Source organism: Chiloscyllium plagiosum, chromosome 14 (assembly GCF_004010195.1).
Source record: "Chiloscyllium plagiosum isolate BGI_BamShark_2017 chromosome 14, ASM401019v2, whole genome shotgun sequence".
Taxonomy (NCBI): domain Eukaryota; kingdom Metazoa; phylum Chordata; class Chondrichthyes; order Orectolobiformes; family Hemiscylliidae; genus Chiloscyllium; species Chiloscyllium plagiosum.
Genome location: NC_057723.1, coordinates 20,433,418 through 20,452,968, shown reverse-complemented (window position 1 = coordinate 20,452,968; position 19,551 = coordinate 20,433,418). Strand labels below are relative to the sequence as shown.

Below are 19,551 nucleotides of genomic sequence, written 5' to 3'. Positions count from 1 at the left end.
CGTATGTACACACTTTCATTCCTGGTCAGGAAATTCTCTGTTTTTTACCAATACACTCACTCATACTAGTGAGGCCATTCTGTTTAGCCTGCTCACTTTAGGGTCCATTCTATATTTAACTCTCTTGATTTTATATTGTTTTGGTGGCTGTGTGTTAAGAGGTTTCAAATTAACTTTTTTGGAGGACTTGAGTTTTAAATGATTGTGGAAAAAATTGATTGAGGTCTGTGGTGATAACCTGGATTTTTTTTTATTTTAAAATGGGTCAATGGAAGGACATATTGGAATATTATTTCAAAAAGATACTTGTGGGAAATCACATGATTAGAGTGAATTGCTGGGACTCGCTTTTTAAGAAACTATCTGCCTGGGTTTTATAGCTATTATGTTTGAAATATTTTGCTTGGAGATTATTTGGCTTTCAATTGGGAATGAAGCTGAATGAGGAAAGGCTGCTTAGTTCTCTCCTGTTTCTGATACAGCCTTGTTGCGAACTAGTGTGAAATCAGACCGTCCTTGTAAAGTATGTCTGGAAGACTTCTCAATACTGTATTCCTGAGCAAGCTGCAGCAACCAAGATGTCAGAGACGACTACAAATGTTGAGTGATCTATCTCGGCACACTAGATTGACAGCCATCTGCCAACCTTCATCCTTTCTTTCCTGCAAGTACTAACCATTGATAAAGTATTGGGGAATCAATGATTAAAAGCCTCCACTTTAAGTCTCCATCTTGCAATAATAATTTGTTTCAAGTTTAAAATGGCAGTCACCGTGACCATGAGAACATAAGACTCCTGGCATAATCTTGTAGCTGTACTTTCTCACACACCTCCAATGAATAACAGACTGATAAATGTTTAGCTTTATCTGCTTTGACGTAAGAGAATGGCACCAGATGTAGAAATATTTAAATCAATAGCTTTGTTTCGATGTGAATAAGATTAAAATATATCAATCATCTCATTTTAATTATGAGAACAATTAGAGATAGAAACATTACATTGTGTGGAACTGAAACATACAAAATTGTTACGCACATAAGAGCTATAAAACATGCTGTCTTTTTGCTAAAAATCAGATCTCAATCATTAGTTCATCCAGGGATATCTTGATTGATACTCTGGATTATAGAGTACTGATCACTCACTCACTTAATCAAAATAAAATAAGTTTTAAAATTGAAAACTGTGTGGGGTCCAAGACTTTTTTTTTGAGTGAAATGTTTTGTGCTGCAATGTGAGTGAATGCTATTTAAGGGGATAAATATTTACATATTTCTATCATAAACTGAGCATTTACCACGTCTACAACAGTGTAACAAGTTTAGTTTAAAAATAAATAAATAATTTCACGTTTATTGAAGAAACTGGCATTGTCTTGTCCATGTCTCATGAAAGGATAACATTTGGAATTTTGTTCTCGAGGGCTGTCAAAGCTGTCAGTCTGAGATTTATAGATTTCTACATATTAATAACAGTGCAACAAAAAAAGTGAAGCAGAAAGTCAGTCGTGAGCTCATTGACAGGCAGACTGGCCTGAAAGAGTTGAATGTTCTATTCCTAATTCTGATGAAAAGCACAATACGTGTGGTCTCCAATACAGATTGCAATCAATTGTCTATTGCAGAGTTTCAGATAGATAATATTACTATTCAACAGCATTCAACAGTTCGGTGTCTCTGACCATTTTTACAGTCTGTCTGTGATCCCTCACAGATTGTCTCTGACTGTTGATCACGGTGTCAGCTCACATTACGGTGTCAGCTCACAAGTCTATCATCGTGCCGCTGCATGACTTCCACTTCCAGAAGCCACACAGCTAGGGAAGATCACATGTTCTTAATAGACTTTGCCAGTTTGTTGCAATATTTTCAGTTTGGTATATTGTGGTGGCAACACAAACAAATGAATAAGAAATAAACTAAGAACTTACGTGTGAAGTCAATATATTACCATACTAGAATAATTCATCAATCATGCCCATGTGGACGTTCTGCAAGAGGAGCTCAGATGGTCCTGCTCCTCTGTCCGCTATCTGTAAACCTGCACTTTTCATTTCTTCAGCTGCTTAGCAAACACACCCGTGGAGGACAGAGGAAAAATTATGGGGAACATTATCACACCTGATATCCAATACCCAAGCAACGCAAGCCATCCAAGATACCCCTGAATCATAGTAAATAGAAGGACAGTTTTCCCTTGAACAGCATGCTTCATAAAAATAAAACTGACAAACTGAAGGCTGTTTCCTTTTCTTAAGCCAGCGCTACAAGTTAAAGCCTGCACTAAAGCATCACTATATCCATGCTAATAAACAACTGGTTCAGGCTATTTTACAAGGAATGACCTCCCTTTTCAAAGATTTTGTGCGTTATCATCCCCAAATCTGTAATTGGTGAAATTTAGTCGTTTTTAAAAAACTTTGCTCCAATCCTTATTACTTAGAGTCGAGGTGGCACTTAGCCAGTCACCGTCCCATACACACTGTCCACTGTCTAATGCACAGTTGGCAGTCTCTGTTAGCAATCTATCAATCACTGAGCTGAAGCTTCTTGTGACAAATACAATCCGTTATTCCTTCAAATTAAAAATAATTCAATGAGAACAAAGAAAGATAGCAGTCTTATTTTCTTCTGATCCTCACTAGGCACCTGACAAACAGGACAATGGTAACAAAACCCAATACCAGAGTCTTATCTTTCCCTTCCCCCAAGTTTCTAATCTTGGACTCCTTCCCTGCCCATGTTTAACACACTGTCTCGGAAATGCACTGTCCAAGTGTGTGATGGAAGCACATTGAGTCGAGGTATTCAAAAGAGAATTGGTTGTTACTTGAAAAGGAAGAAGGAGAATAAGTGAAATACTATGGCTCATTTGGAAAGCCAGTGCTGACACAATGGACTGAATGGTGTCCTTCTGTTCTATAACAATTTTGAGATTCTGGAACAACCATTTTGCATGGAATTCTCTTTGATGTACTATCACAATGTCTTGTGTCATACCAGAATTTGGGATTATCACTGCAGAATCGAGCAAAAATCCCTACCATAATTTGTTCTGGACAAGACCCTGGACTTTTCCAATACCTAAAAGACTGAGCAGAATCCTGAACTCAAGCTGCAGCAAATATACAACACAGTGAACAAAATTAGGATTTCTGTCTGGGTCTAGTGTTCAGGCTGGAATTGGAATTTATATCTCCACTCAAAAAGAAGTGTTCAACAAGTCCTTCACAATAAACTGGTTAGCAAGGTTCGTTCAAATGGAATAAAGGGAAAACTAGTCATGTGGATAGAGAATTGGCTTGAAGGTAGAAGACAGAGGGTAGTGGTGAAGGGCTATTTTTCATACTGGAGGCCTGTAACCAGTAGTGTGCCACAAGGATCGGTGCTGGGTCCACTGCTTCTTGTCATTTATATAAATGATTTGGATGTGAACATAGGAGGCATAGTTAGTAAGTTTGCTGAGGACGTCAAATTTGGGGACATAGTGGACCACAAATAAGGTTTCCTCAGAGTTCAATGAGATCTTGATCAGATGGGCCACTGGACTGAGAAGAGGCAGATGGAGTTTAATTTTGATAAATGGGAGGTGCTGCATTTTGGAAAGGCAAATCAGGGTAGGACTTATATGCTTAATGGTAAGACCCTGAGAAGTGCTGCTGAAAAAGAGACCCTAGAACACAGGATCACAGTTCCTTGAAAGTGGAGTTGCAGGTAGACAGGATCGTGAAGGCGGCATTTGGTATGCTTGCCTTCATTGGTCAGAGCATCGAGTATAATTAGAAAATCTTAAAAATCAGAAAATAACTGACTGCAAACTAAAACACTATATCACTCCCCATCTTGGCGACTGACATGATATAAAAGATCTGTTCCCATGTTGCCTTTAAGCAGCAGTTTTATGATTTCAAGTATGTAATATGTTGATTAAGAGAAGCTCGTAAAGATCCATCTTTGAAATATTTAGGCAAATATTAGTTTAAAAAAAAGATACTTTTTGATGATTTCTAGAAAATTCAAGCTAAGTTTCACCGAACACAACACTCCCAAATGAATAAAATTTCCAGCAGTCAGTATAATAAGAATGGATTGTCACTCAAGTTATTCTAAAATAATGAAAATATCTCAACCTTAGCTCAATAACAGAACTTATTTTTTTAAACAAATGGTTTTAGTTCTATTCCAGAGCCTTGAGTGCAAAGTGTTGGTCAATGTTTCAGGGAAGTAGTGGGGGAATGTTGCACCTTAGGTGGAGAGTTATTTGGCTGTAAAATTAAATCATAACCCTGTTTGTCCTCCCACTTGAGCATAAATAATCACAGGTCACTACACAAACAACAAAAACTGGCCAATATTTATCATTCAATAAATGTTACTAGAACAGTTTGAATGATTGTTACATTGTTGTTTCAGGGAATATGGTGCATGTAAATTGGTCATATCATTTATTGCTTTATAACACTGACTATACTTCTAAAGTACTTCAGTAGCTGCAAAGTCTTTTGCAAGGTCCTGAGGCTGTGAAGCGGAGGATATAAAAGCAAGCTTTTCTTTTCTACTAAAATGTTTGTTGAAATATCCACCATTTTAAAAAGAAAAAAGGTCACTGATAGAAAGTATGAAATACAGTCACCAACTTGCACATAGCAGGGTTTTGCTGCATAGGAAATACAGAGCTTCACAGACACACAAGGACATTCAAAGACACCATAATCTTTTTTTAAAAACTGGTCACACACCACAGAAACATTTTAAATAATGGCTGCCTTAAGAATGGCTCACAAAAAAAATATTAAAATGAAAGAGAGATATTCTGCTCTTTCCTAGTTGTAAATTGCAAACCTTCTTCTTTGGTCCTACTGGGGGAGGTCGAACTCCATTTACAAGGAGGTCAGTCAGCAGCTTGGAGATAAATTCTTTGTTGAGGTGAACATTGACAAAACCTATACATGAGAAGTTAAAATTAATGTAAGAGCATCCACTTTCAAAATAAACTCAAAAACATGGTAAATAGTTTTAAAGGCATCTTAGTTGAGGATTTCTCAGGCATTCTTTGTAAATGTTAAAACATCACTGAGGGGATTTCCAGGCTGCACATTGTTTAACAGCTTTTTAATGCTCATTTTAGCTAATTTGTTATATGTTACTTATTGTAGGAGTTGCAAGCTGTCAAGTCCAGGTTACATTAGATTGGGAAATAATGAATGCAACTCTTGTTCAAAAAGGGAGATAGAAAGCAGGAAACTACAGCCATTTAACAGCTATCATAGGGAAAATGTTATAAGCTATTATTAAAGACTTCTGAAAAACCTAAGAGACATTCAACATAAGCAGGCAGATTCATTTTTGTTAATGGGAGATAACATTTAACCAATTTGTTAAAGATCTTTGCAGTAGTAACACGCTGGATTTGTTGTGATTTATTATTGTCTAGGGTACTGAGATACAGCGAAAAGTATTAAATGACATGCGAACCACACAAGCACATCAGGGCAACAGAAAGATCAAATGTAATATTTGAGAGGTCTGTTCGTAAGTCTGATGACAGCAGGAGATCAGCCGTTCTTAAATCTGTTGGTATGTTTTTAAACTTTTCTACCTTCTGCCCAATGGAAGATGTTGGAAGCAAGTATGACCAGGGTGGGAGGAGTCTTTAATTATGTTGGCTACTTTCCTGAGACAGTGGGAAGTATGGATGGAGTCAATGGAAGGAAGATTGTTTTTTGTGATAGATTAGGTGATATTCACAGATGTGTAATTTCTTGTGGTCTTGGCAAATCAGTTGCCTATGAAGCTGTGATGCATCCAGACAGGATGCTTTCTGTGGTGCATTCTATAAAAACAGTTGATTTGTTGTGAACATGTGGAATTTATTTTGACTTCTGAGGCAAGAGAGGTGATGGTGCACTTTCTTGACTTTAGCATCGATGTGGATGGACTAGGATAGATTGCTGGTGATATTTGCTCCGTGAAACTTCACTTCATCAGCATTGATCGAGAGGGTGTATCTTCCACTCCACGTCTTGAAGTGGATGACCAGCTCCTTCATTTTGCTGACATTGAGGGAAGGATTGTTCTTTATATCATGCCAATAAACTGTCTATCTCCTTCCTGTGTTCTGTGTCATCGTTGAGAGATCCAATCTACTACTTAAAAATTTGCTGATGAAACTACAGTAGAGTTAAAATTGATTTGTAGTGAGTTTATAAGCAGTATGAAAATGTGTTGCTGGAAAAGCGCAGCAGGTCAGGCAGCATCCAAGGAACAGGAGAATCGACGTTTCGGGCATAAGCCCTTCTTCAGGAAAGAAGGGCTCCTGAAGAAGGGCTTATGCCCGAAATGTCGATTCTCCTGTTCCTTGGATGCTGCCTGACCTGCTGCGCTTTTCCAGCAACACATTGTCAGCTCTGATCTCCAGCATCTGCAGCCCTCACTTTCTCCTTATAAGCAGTATGGTAAGGGACTGACTACATAGCTGTTTGGGGCACCTGTGGTGATGATTATGCAGGAGGTATTCTCACCTATCCTTACTAATTCATGTCTGCTGTACAGGAAATCAAGGATCCAGTTACAGAGAGAAGAACAGAGTCCTCAACCTTTGAGTTTGGAGATGGATTTGTTGGAATTATGGTGTTGAAAGTGTAACTAAAGTCAACGAAATAGGATTCTGACATCAGTGTCCTTGTTATTCAGATGTTCCAAGGATAAGTATAGGGCCAGAGAGGTGACATCTGGCATGGACCTAATGAGAGGGTAGGTAAATTTTAGCAGATCAAGGCAATCTGTACTATTGGGTAGAGAAGTGTACTTAATGCAGTGTACATAAAATTTTCAGAAGGAATGTGATAAGGTGCCACATTGAAGATTAGTGGGGAAAATAAAAAGAATCAAGGTAAAGGTTAATACTTTGCATGGATATAGATGAATTCTCTCAGGAAAGAGTAAGGATAAATGGATAAGTTACTTTTTGGTAGGATGTCACAAGTAGTGTCCCACAGGACAAAGTGCATAGTTGTTAATGTGCTGAAGATAGCAAGTTGTGAAGAGGACATAAAGATCCTACAAAGGGATACAGATAGATTGAATGAGCGGACAAAGATCTAGCAAATTATCTAAATGGAACTCCTGACATGCAGAGGGATCTTGGTTTCCTCATACAGGCACCTTTGTGATGCATGTAAGTACAGGTTGCTCTGCTGTAAGGCACGATTCATCAACACGAATTGGCTGTAATGCAATTGACGAACAGGGGACACTGTTTTCAAAGTGTGAACTTTTAAAACATGTGTTGGCTAAGCGTTATCTTTATTGCGTGATTTTTATATAGCACAGGGTCACACAAGAATATAACCATCATGGTGTAGAAGAAATTACTTGGAAAAGTTTTCTTTAAAGAAAAAAAAGACAGGAAATCAAATACAAAAATAGGGAGGTTATGCATCAGTGATATGCAGCACTGTTGAGACTACATCTGGATGACTTTTTAAAAAATTCATTCACCATGTTGGCATTGGTGGCCACACCAGCATTTATTGCTTATTCAAGATTGCCGAGAGGGCAGTCCAGAGTCAACTGTTATATGGCAGCTTGGTCAGGTAAGGCTACGAGGAGAAAGTGAGGTCTGCAGATGCTGGTAAGGCTACCTATCACTAAATGACGGAGAGCGAGAGCGCAAGAGAGAGACATTTGCCCGAAACGTAGATTTGTTTTCCTGCCGCTCAGATGCTGCCTGACTGGCTGTGCTTTTCTAGCTCCACTCTAATCTCCAGCAGCTGCAGCCCTCACTTTCACAAAACTGACAATAGTCACATGGTAGTCATTGGCTGTCTTTTTATTCCAGATTTTTAATCAAATTCAAATTCCAGCACTTGTCATGATGTGATTCAGAATAGCATGGGTGAGTTGGACCAAAGAGTCTGCTTCCATGTTGTTGTACATCTCTAAAATTCTATGAATCCTTGTCCCCAGAACATTAACTTGGAGTTGTGGGTATTGGTAACATTACCACAATGTCACTGTCTGCCTACTGTGTAAAGCATTAGTCTCCTTATTTAAGGATGGATGTAAATGCATTGAAAGCAGTTCAAAGGATTATCAGACTAATATTGTGAATGAGAATCTTGTCTTATGAGGAAAAGCTGGATAGGCTGGGCTTGTGTCAACTGGTGTTTACAAGAATAGAGGTCAACTTAGAAACATCTAAGATCCTGTGGTCTTGACTGGATGACACGAAGAACATGCTCCCTCTTTCAGAGAATCTAGATCTAGGGGTTCTTGTTTAAAAATAAGGGGATGCCACAGATTGTAGCCTTTTCTCTCAAAAGGGTCATGAGTCTTTGGAATACTCTTCTTCAAGAGCACCAGAAGCACAGTCTTGAAATGTTTTTAAGCCAAAGGTAGATAGATTCTTGATAATGATAAGGGCTGAAAGGTGGTCAATCACAAGCGAGAACATGGAGTAATCAGGTCAGCCATCTTATCAATCAGTAAACAGACTTGATGGAGCGAGGGTCTACTCTTACTCCTACATCATATGGATAATCCTTTGCTGGCATGGTTTTACCATGAGGGAGTTTCAGGAGTGTATACAGGGTAAAGAGATGCAGATAAGTTGTAAATAACTGCAGATACAGAATCATAATCAACTTACTAGTTTTTAAATTAAGCTCTACGCTGAGTTGTTATCTTGCAAATTATACAAGGTCAATCTGTTATTATGAGTACAAATCAAATCTCAGTGGCTAGCACTGCTGTCTTACAGGGCCAGGGACCTGGGTTCGATTCCACTGTCTGTGTGGAGTTTGCACAATCTCTCCACGTCAGTGTTGGATTTCCTCTAGATGCTCCAGTTTCCTCCCACAATCCAAAGATGTACTGGTTAGGTGGATTGGCAATGCTAAATTGCCCATAGCATCCAGGGATGTGCAAACTAGGTGGATTAGCCATGGCAAACCAGAGTTACAGAGATAGCAGAGGGAGGTGGGTTGCTCTTCAAAAGGGTCAGTGTGGACTCAATGGGCTAAATAGCATCCTTCCACAGTGTAGGGATTGTGTGAATACCTGCTTATTAATAAGCTATACAATAAATCTTGTTTCTTCATAAACACAAATGATTGACAAAGGTATGGCTTGAGGAGTTCTAGATTAGACGATAAGACATAGAAGTGGAAGTAAGGCCATTCAGCCCATCGAGTCTACTCCACCATTTGATCATGGCTGATGGACATTTCAACTCCACTTACCTGCACTTTCCCTGTAGCCTTTAATTCCTTGCGAGATCAAGAATTTATCAATCTCTGTCTTGAAGACATTCAACGCCCTGGCCTCCACTGCAATGAATTCCACAGGCCCACCACTCTTTGGCCAAAGAAATGTCTCCTCATTTCCATTCTAAATTGACACTCTCTAATTCTAAGACTGTGCCCACGGGTCCTAGTATCCCCACCTAATGGAAACAACTTCCCAGCGTCCACCCTTTCTAAGCCATGCATATCATGTAAGTTTCTATTCGATCGCCCCTCAACCTTCTAAACTCTAATGAATACAATCCCAGAATCCTCAGCTATTCATCGTATGTTAGGCCTACCATTCCAGGGATCATGGGTGTGATTCTCTGCTGGACACGCTCCAGTGCCAGTATGTCTTTCGTGAGGTGTGGGGCCCAAAATTGGACACAGTATTCTACATGGGGCCTAACTAGAGCTTTATAAAGTCTCAGTAGCACATTGCTGCTTTTATATTCCAACCCTCGAGATAAATGATAACATTACATTTGCTTTCTTAACCATGGACTCAACCTGCAAGTCAACCTTTCGAGAATCATGGACTAGCATTCCCAGATCCCTTTGTACTTTGACTTTATGAATTTACTCACCATTTAGAAAATAGTCCATGTCTGTATTTTTTTTTCCCCCAAAGTGCAAGACCTTGCATTTGCTCGCATTGAATTTCATCGGCCATTTCCTGAACCACTCTCCTAACCTGTAAATCTTCCTGCAGCCTGCCCACCTCCTCAGAACTACTTGCCTGTCTGCTTAACTTCATATCATCAGCGAACTTCAGAATGCCCTCAGTTCCTTCATCCAGATCATTAATATATAAAGTGACCAGCTGTGGCCCCAATGCTAAACCCTGCGGGACACCACTTTTCACTAGCTGCCATTCCAAAAAAGAAATATCTTTTATCCCAACTAAGGCCAATCCTCAACCCATGCAAGTAACTCACCTCGAACACCATGGCCATCACCTTACTCAGCAGCCTCCCGTGAGGCACCTTATCAAAGGCCTTTTGGACGTCTAGGTCGATAACATCCATTGGGTTTCCCTGGTCTAACCTACTTGTTACGTCTTCAAAGAATTCTAACAGGTTTGTCAGGCACGTTAGTTTGTTAGTAAGGTTTGTTAGTAAGTCCATGCTGACTTTAGATTAGATTACTTAGTGTGGAAACAAGCCCTTCAGCCCAACAAGTCCACACGACCCTCCGAACAGCAACCCATCCAGACCCATTCCACTACATTTACCCCTTCACCTAACAGTACAGGCAATATAGTATGGCCAATTCACCTAACCTGCACATTTTTGGACTGTGGGAGGAAACCCACGCAGAAACGGGGAGAATGTGCAAACTCCACACAGACAGTTGCCTGAGGTGGGAATTGAACCCAGGTCTCTCGAACTGCGAGGCAGCAGTGCTAACCACTGTGCCGCTGTTCTAATCAGACCCTGCACTTTCAATAAGTTAAAATCTCATCCTTAATGAATTCTAGAATTTTACCTATAACCAAGGTTAGGCTAATGGCCTATAATTTTCCATCTTTTGTTCAAGAAAGGATCAAGACAAAGGGGTTACAACAGCGATTTGCCAATCATCTGGGACTTCCCCCGACTCCAGTGATTTTTGAAAGATCACAACCAATGTCTCTGCTTTTCCTTCAGCCACCTCCCTCAGAACTCTAGGATGTAGCCCAACCGAACCAGGAGATTTATCAATTTTTAAACAGTATTGGAGTTTTTTTTGTTTCAGAGTAGTTAAATATGTGAACTTTATTGATAAGCAGGAAATCTACATCAATAGACCTGTAATCATTGCATTCGAAATTCTTATGGAAGGCTGTTTCACTCGTAAGAATATCACATTATTATGCACTTATTAAAGAAAAGGAACTGATCACTTCTGGAGGGATTTTAACTTCAAGGTTTTGAATTATTCTGCAAATTAAGAATCACATTTTAATTTGGCTTCTCTATCTCAACCTGGAAATAAATCTCATGAGTTAATGTACACTTAATACAATATATCCTGCATCTCAGTAAACACTGAAAACTTTGGTAGGAAGAGTCTCATACCACCAATCATTTTATCCAGAACTCAGACTAACTGCGGTTACTTTAATATATACATAGCACATAGTTGTTACTGTCCAAATGTCTGTCCATCTGCATAAAAAGGTAACCCCAAGAACATTAGGCAAAAATGTTAGGTAAAATCCAACTTGTAATAGCCACTTCCAGAAGAGTTTGAAGACTCTAGCAACTCTCAAACTCAAATGCTCCACCAACTTGCAATTTAGATTTCCCCAACAGTAAAACACAACTGGAAGACTCTCCAAAAATAACCAGCATAAGAGTGTTATCAGATAATGCTGTGCAGACTTCTGACAGTAACCGTCACTTGAGACCTGCTGGGTAATCACATGCATTAATAGCAGTGGAGGTGCCAGAAGTGGCACTGCTTGAAGCATTGGGAAAGGCAATGTTCAAAGTTTGAGGGATTGATTGAACAATTACTGGAAACAAGATTAGCAGCAAATGTGAAAAGCAGCACATGTAGTGCATTGTGACTTTCTCCACTATTTAACATTTTTGATGTTGACGTGAGCCCACCTTAGGCAACTTTAATGACTAACCGGAGCTCTTTTACAAAATACTGTTAGCTGGGTATGCTACATGACCCAAGATACATTAAAGCAGCAACAAATCAGCTTTTTTTTGCTGCACTCTTAGCTCGGAAATAAAATGCTATAGCTTCCACATCAAACCATATTTGAACACAGAGTGGTGGGGGCATGGAATGCGCTGCCCATGGGAGTGGTAGAGTCGGAATCATTGGCGACCTTTAAGTGGCATTTGGATAGGTACATGGCTGGGTACTTAATCTAGGTTAGAAGTTCGGCACATCGTGGGCCGAAGGGCCTGTTCTGTGCTGTATTGTTCTATGTTCTATGTTCTATTCCAGACTGACACACCAGTGGTGACAACAGGAGCTGCCCTGCTCGAGATGCTTTTAATTCATTCAATTAGAACATTACTCTGGCATTTTGTTTCACTTTCCAGTTAGTTGTTATAAAAGTAAACAAGGACTTAGGTTGGGTTCTGAATGATGAGATTAAACTACAGTGAAGGGCTTTTTCACTCTAATTTATCCAATTAGTAAACAAAAATTCTCACATGGTAGCGATTGGAGGAGATGAGCTGAAAGAGACAAATCCAATCAAAAAGCACTTACCAGGTCCAGCAATCTCGACTTTTTCAATGACATCATTTTTAGGAATGTTATTGATAATTTGCTTGGCAATCTCCACAGGATTAATTTTCTCCCCTTTGGCTTTCAATTGCTGTAAAACAGTGCACAAACAAGAAATGGTATACATCCTTGTTCTATAGAACATTGTAATGAACTTTAACACATGAATTTGCTTCTGATCTCCATTTGTTCATTTAAAAACACACTTGCACTATTCCTTTATACTTATTCTAACAGAAAGTAAGATTGGGCAGAAAATATAATTATAATGCTCAAATGCTTCTGCTTGCAAACTTCAGCTTCACCAAGCTTTGCTCAAATGTATGGAGGACATGACTTTATGCTGAACTGTTTAATGCACTTGGTTGTTTGACCTGTGTTTTGTTGTTTTAAAGTTTCCTTGCTGTACTACCTTACAGTTTTGCATAATTGGGTGTGGAATGAACGTGAGAAAAAGGTAATGAGCTACATGTCCAGCTTTAAACCAAATTGTGAAAATTATTCCTTTCAGATAAAATTTAAATTCCATTTTAAAATTTTTCACTCCAAAATATTTAGAAGGTAGCACAAAGTATTTAGTTTGCTAATAAAATCTCATGTTATAATACGATTTCAGGTAATGTTGATTTATTTCCTATCACAATTGAAGCATTATATAATATGCCAATATCTTAGGTTACAAAATAATTGTTAAGAGTAATTTCTTTTTCACATATTGTGGACTTAAAATAATTTTGGATGAAAATTAATACTATGTTAAATTTCTTAGATTGCAGGTAGTCTACAGCACACAGTTAGTAACTGCCTAGGGGTGTTAAATGCAGAAAAATTGTTGTAGATTGCATTGCCAGATACAGCCTTTAAAAAAGAAAGAATACCTGGGAAATACAAATTAGTAAGCCCCTTTAGTAATTATGGGTAAATAGTAATCAGACTTTACATGAACAAAAAAAAAGCATTTTCAGTCCTCCAATGGATCAAAGCAAATCATTTAAAGGTCAAAAAGCTTCCATTACCATGGTTTGTGATAAAGCAAAGACATACTTTTTAAAATCTGCTCTGGGGTACCTTTGGAGTTTCCTCAATAGTCCACTTATCAATTTAAAAATTCAACATCATTCCCTATAGCTTTCCTTGCAAACGACTGAGGTGAAACTGCCTTTTTAAAAAAAAATAAACTGGAATCTGTTATGAATGTAACGTTAGATAATGGCAATGCATAGATTTAGTACATGCCTGAGGTTTCACTTTGAACAACTCTTCAGTAATGTTTCAAAGCAATATATTGATCCAATTTGTTTCTGGCATTGAGAAACAAACCTTTTGCTACACAGCATTCTTCAAGACGTGTTCTTGCAATACTGCTAATCTGCACTATATGGTTGAGTGAGTGAAGGCGTTCTCAGCTGCAGTACAGAAACTGCTATTTCATCTGACTCCCTTCAAGTGCACAATTTTCTTAATTATTCATAAAGCATTTCTCAAAATCAAACTTAACTTCAAATATACTTTAGTCCCATCCTCTCCAAGTTATTTTGTTCTCTCATTCACAATTTTCCATACCTGAGACATTGCCATGGCACTGTTGCATTGGTAATCTCCAAATTTGGCATGCTGGCTTGGTGTGACTGCTAATGGCGGGTTTTCAAAATGTGGATAGGCAAGTTTGATGGCAACACTGAAAATGTTCTGTAGACGCTGATTAGTATTGATCATACTTGATCCTATTTTGCCCTCCTCTTCTTGAAGACTCTGAAATAAAGTAAAAAAAAACTCACTTGTTTGAGACAGAAGAATGTTTCTGTCAATTATATGACTAGAAGGTGTAAGTATTTAACTGGTGTTGATAAGGTTAGTTCAACAGGAATCATTTTTGCACAATTAGGTGGATCTTCAATTAACAGTCAGTACTTTCAGGGGAGGGCCGAACTTTACTGTTTGTGCTTGAACTCTCGATATACAGAAATATTAACAACATGCAACAGATGCAAATAAAAAGGCTGAAAAGCAGCACTCACCATAATCAATGACGAATGTTATATTCTAATATGGAATGAAGGACAACAGGCGAATTGAAAACTCTTGCTTTTCTTGAGCTCAGTAACACGCTGACTGTTCACCTGTATTGAACTGCAATGTTCTACCAATAACAATTCTCTCAGATATTCTCCAGGATGTAACATCTTTTAATTTTTTCCTTTCTTCCTTGCCAAATCTTTTCCGCTGATTCAACTAGCCTGCTTTCCAAATCAGTCAGAAGACTTCATATTAAAACACTGCTCACCCGCTTGAGAACGTTTAAACGGTAGTTGAGTTTGGTGTTTTCCTCTAACATCTCGCCCAGTCCCAAGGAATAATCTAGTATCACAGGGTTTTTTAAACTCTCAACTTCAGCAATAAGGGACTTGATTTCTTTCTCCTAGACAAACAAGTTAATAGAAAATAAATTGAGACATGATGATGGTACATAAATAGTGGGATTAGATTTCCAGCTTGTGCCCAGGTGTTAAAAAGGGTCCTCTGTTCAAGGAACACATTAATCTTTTCTACAATGGACACTGCAAAGCTAGTTTCATAGTGGGGATGATCCAAAGCATAGACTTTCTTACCTGGGCAGCAAGTTGAAAATCCACTTCAGTTCTTCTTCCTCAGACATCCTAAGATGTCCCCATCAGGTAGGTTTTATTGATCAATTCAGTAATTATTTTATAACAATTATTATTCTAACTTTCAAAAGATAATACACTTAGAGAAAACTATACAATTACATCATGCACCACACTTAAATACTTACACACTTCAAACCCAATGAATTACTTTTCCAGTGTGGTCACAACTTTAACTAAAATTACATAGTTATTAAAACTATTCACTGCTCAAACAAACTTGATCTGAAAACTAGTTATAAATCTTTTTCTAAAAATTAACAAAAAGGCTCAAATTTTGCTGATTGACCATTTACAACTTAAATAATACTGTTTACTAAATTCAGTCGTCGTTATGGAAAGGTTAGTGCATTTCTATTTAATAAAAGTGCTGTAATAAACAGTTCACCACCACCTTCTCAAGGGCAACTAGGGACAGGCAAATGCTAACCAGCCAGCAATGCTAATGTCCCGCGAGGGAATTAAAAGCCTGTTGCAAAGATTAAAATCCCTGTTAATGCAGCATCAGCATGAGAGGCATGGGTGGACTGACAGGAAATAATGTAAATTAATGCTTCTGCATTAGAAAAACGCAACTAACTTGTGAACAGGACTGCAGACTTCCGAAGAGGAAATAGGTTCTTTGTTAATTTACTACTAGGGGGTTAAATTAGGCTTGCACACTAGTAGATTGCATTGATTTATTTGTTCAAGACTTTTGGTCATGATAGAAATGTCTCCGAGTATCATAATTTTTCTGCAAGTCTTTCTCTGCTAAAATGGCAAATTGTAATATTATGGAAATACATTCCATCCAAAACAATAATTCGCAGTGGAACATCCACGTGACAACCTGCTTTGGAATATAATTAACAGTAATTTCTATTTTTTTTTGTTTTCTTTCACAAGAAAAACTAAAAGCCTTTGAGGATCAGAGACGTTGGCATGTTTCCCACAAGACCTTGTTCTAACAGGAAACATATTGTTAAACTTTCTGTTTGATACAAGATTAGTTTCTTTTCATGAGTTGTTAAGCAGCAAACAGTAATTTTAAAACAAATCCATTTTCATTGCAAAAGCTCACTAACAAATTAACAGGGTTGCATTTTAGTAGAGGTTCTGCTCCATTTCCAACTCATGCTAGAAAAATATAGCAAAGCCACGGTGTTTAAAAGATAAAATAACTTTTAAAAGGACCAAGTCTTTCAGCAAAAATGAAATTTCATGTGTACCTCCAAAGACTTTAACTCAAGACTTTGAATTGGTCTACACAGGCCAATGTGAACTGATATGTCCAGCAAAGTAATTGATGCTTTTTCTCATTTTGGCTTGTCACCATTGATGAGTTTTTCCAAACTATAATTTAATTATGGTTATAATTAATAATTGCTTAAGTGTCAACAGTAAACCTTGAATGAGCAAAGTAAGTGTACCCAAATGCTTATAAACAAAGGATCATGCAGCAATTTAAAAAGTGAACGCACTAAATGTCCCGAATTACATCTTGGATGATGCAATCAATTAGGAATTTAACAAACAAACATCTAATTCATTTCACTAGGCTTCATGAGAGCATCTGTAATTAAATAAATGAATCCACCAGTCTGTCCCATTAAACATAACTGCCCTGAAAACACACCATGGCATTTACTGTGTAGCAAACTAAATTAATACATCAAATACCTAGAAAAATAATGAATAAATAGTATATACTCTAGGCAAGCACACAATCAAAACCAAATAAATAGGTGCTGGGCTTTAGGTACACTACATTGCCATCACAAGCACATCAATGTAGTTCTGGAGCATTATTTGCCCTGACATTGTGAGCAATGGGATAGGCAATACACTACTCTGCATAGTGTTACAGTTACAATACAGTGACTGGCATTGCTGCTTCACAGTACCAGAAACCAGTCTTCATTTCCAGCCTTTGGTGATGGGTGGAGCTCTCCACCCGCCCATGTGGATTTCCTCTGGGTGCTCTAGCTTCCGCCCAGAGTTTAGAGATGCGTAGCTAAGGTGGGTTGCTAAACTGCTCATTTTGTCCAAGGTTGAGTAGGCTAGGAATTGGCCATGGTAAACATGAGTTTAGGTAGCACACTGGGTCTGGGTGGGATGCTCTTTGGAGCATCATTGTGGATTCAATAGGTCGAATAGCCTCCATATATTCGCTACTTATATGTATACTTGAAAGATATTTAAAATTAATTTCTAACAATTATTGTTTTTCACTGCTCCTGTTGCTTTCAAAGTCCATTTCAAAAGAGTGAGCAAATCAAAAATTGTTCTTGTTGACTGAAGAATAGGTTAATCTAACCTTAATGGGTGGAAATAGTTAGATTGAATCGTCTTGAAAATCAGTAAAAACAGGAAATGTGACAACATACAAACATGTCAGCTAAAGGCTAACTAAATCAGTACACCCATCTGGCAAAAACTAGACCGATGGAGGGAGGAGGCAATGCATAAAGATACAGGAAAATTGAAAAATAAAAATCAGGAAATTGAATACAAGAGTTAGGATGTCATGTTGCATTTGGAGAGAGGGCAGAAGAGGTTTACTCGGATGCTGTCTGGATTAGAGGGTACAGGAGAGGCTAGAAAAACATGGAATGTTTTCTCTGGAGCAGTGGAGGGTGAGGGGAGACTTGATAGAAGTCTATAAAATTATGAGCCAAAAATCATAGCGTTGGAAAAAGCACAGGTCAGGCAGCATCTGAGAAGCAGAAGAGTTGACATTTCGAAATGCCCTAAATGTCAACTCTCCAGCATCTGCAGTCCTCACTTTCTCCCATAAAATTATGAGATAGATAGATAGATAGGGTTGACGGTCAGAAGAGTTTTTTGAGAGTAGAAACATTAAATTAGGAGGCAGGCATTAAAGGTAAAAAGGGGAAACTTCAAAGGAGATGTGAGGGACAAGTTTTTTTTTAAACACAGCAAGTGTAGAATGCGCTGCCAGGTATGGTAATGGAGGGAGATATGATAGGGGTGTTTCAGGGACTTTTAGATAAGCACATGAAATGCAAGGAATGGAGGGAAATAAACTGTGGGTGGGCAGAATGGATTAGTTTAATTTGGCATCATGTTCCTTTGCCCATTCCTGTGCTGTATAGTTCTATGTTCTGAAAAGCAATGCAGTACAGCCACCAAGTTTTGGGAGTAAAAAGGTTCTGAGAGAGTTGAACACTGGATACTGCTGCACTGAATGTGGATTAAAACACAGAGCAGAAACTCAGCTAAATTTGATCTTCCTAACATGAGTCTAAAATTTGTTACCGCATCACAAGGGCAAGAATTCTAGGGGCGGCCAAAAATGTTTCAAACAACACGTGCTACTGGATTCAGAAGGAATGACCTTTCTTTCAGAGTTTTAGTTTGTTTATTTTCCGCATCTTTGATTTTTCATGTACAATTTATGAAAGTTGAAGTTGCCTGCATACTTTGAACCCTGTACAGAAGAGGTTTACCACTGTGATTGACAGATAGAAAGCAAATGCAAGTACATAATGAACAAAGTAAACTGCCAGAATCTGAGCTATAGTCCAAATGAGTCACAGTAATAGATGGTTGGAATGAGGGAAGAGTGTGGCTGTTTTACTTTTATATTATATTATAAATGAAAACAGATCCATGGACAAATGTGCCTGTTCAATACAAGATGGCGAATAGGGACAGTGCTGCACTAAACTTCACAGCTGTGACAAAGAGAAGCATGAGCTGAAATATTAGTGCACAACTCCAGTCTAATTATTTCCATGCATATCTACTGACTGGGATGGGGGCTCCAGAACTAGAGAGCAAAGGTTTAGGGTGAGTGTGGAAAGATATAAAAGGGATCGAAGGGGCAACTTTTTCACACAGAGGGTGGTGCAGTATGGAATGAGTTGCCAGAGGAGGCTGGTACAATTGCAACATTTAAAAGGCATCTGGATGGGTATATGAATAGGAAGGGTTTAGAAGGATATGGGCCAAGTGCTGGCAAATGGGACTAGAATAGGTTGGAATATCTGGTCGGCATGAACAAGTTGGTCTGTTTCCGTGCTGTACATCTATGACTTGAAGAACTACATACATTTTTCCACCTTTCTTTTAATCAGCATCTAGTGGAAATTCATTATCATTTGCTCATTTTTTGTCTGCCTTTACTTGTAGACAAAAATCAATTCTATTTTCCTATTATTTAAGCATCCTTATCTACCTGCAGTCAAAACCCTGAGGATCTATGAAATCAAATGATTACACAACTTTAATGGTGGTCTTTAGGGGAGATGTCCTTTCACAAACTATTCCAATTTAGATTTAATTACATTTTGCACCAGGTTGCCTAACATTTTAAACAAATATAGTCAGCATCCAGCATAATAAAATGCATT

At 38.3% G+C, this 19,551-nt stretch overlaps 1 protein-coding gene and 1 long non-coding RNA gene across 6 annotated transcripts in view; one reads left to right on the top strand and one right to left on the bottom strand.

Moving 5' to 3' along the window:
• rars1 (arginyl-tRNA synthetase 1) overlaps nucleotides 1-19,551 on the bottom strand; it is a 57,397-nt gene that overhangs the window by 37,041 nt on the left and 805 nt on the right. For 3 of the 5 annotated variants that reach the window (XR_006313554.1, XM_043703298.1, XM_043703297.1), the window contains exons 2-5: nucleotides 14,812-14,946; nucleotides 14,091-14,279; nucleotides 12,510-12,618; nucleotides 4,846-4,946 (exon numbers count right to left, since the gene is read on the bottom strand). Coding sequence is in view for 4 of the 5 variants with exons in the window: in XM_043703298.1 (XP_043559233.1) it covers nucleotides 4,846-4,946; nucleotides 12,510-12,618; nucleotides 14,091-14,279; nucleotides 14,812-14,946 (534 nt within the window). In the remaining variant the exon portion in view is untranslated. Of the gene's footprint in view, nucleotides 1-4,845; nucleotides 4,947-12,509; nucleotides 12,619-14,090; nucleotides 14,280-14,545; nucleotides 14,644-14,811; nucleotides 14,947-19,551 lie in introns of those variants that run through there. The other 2 variants (XM_043703301.1, XM_043703299.1) reach the window with 2 other exon arrangements.
• LOC122556535 lies at nucleotides 1,096-18,024 on the top strand. The gene is made up of 4 exons (XR_006313556.1): nucleotides 1,096-1,242; nucleotides 3,871-3,874; nucleotides 11,807-11,814; nucleotides 18,014-18,024. It is a non-coding gene; the product is annotated as an uncharacterized LOC122556535 (long non-coding RNA).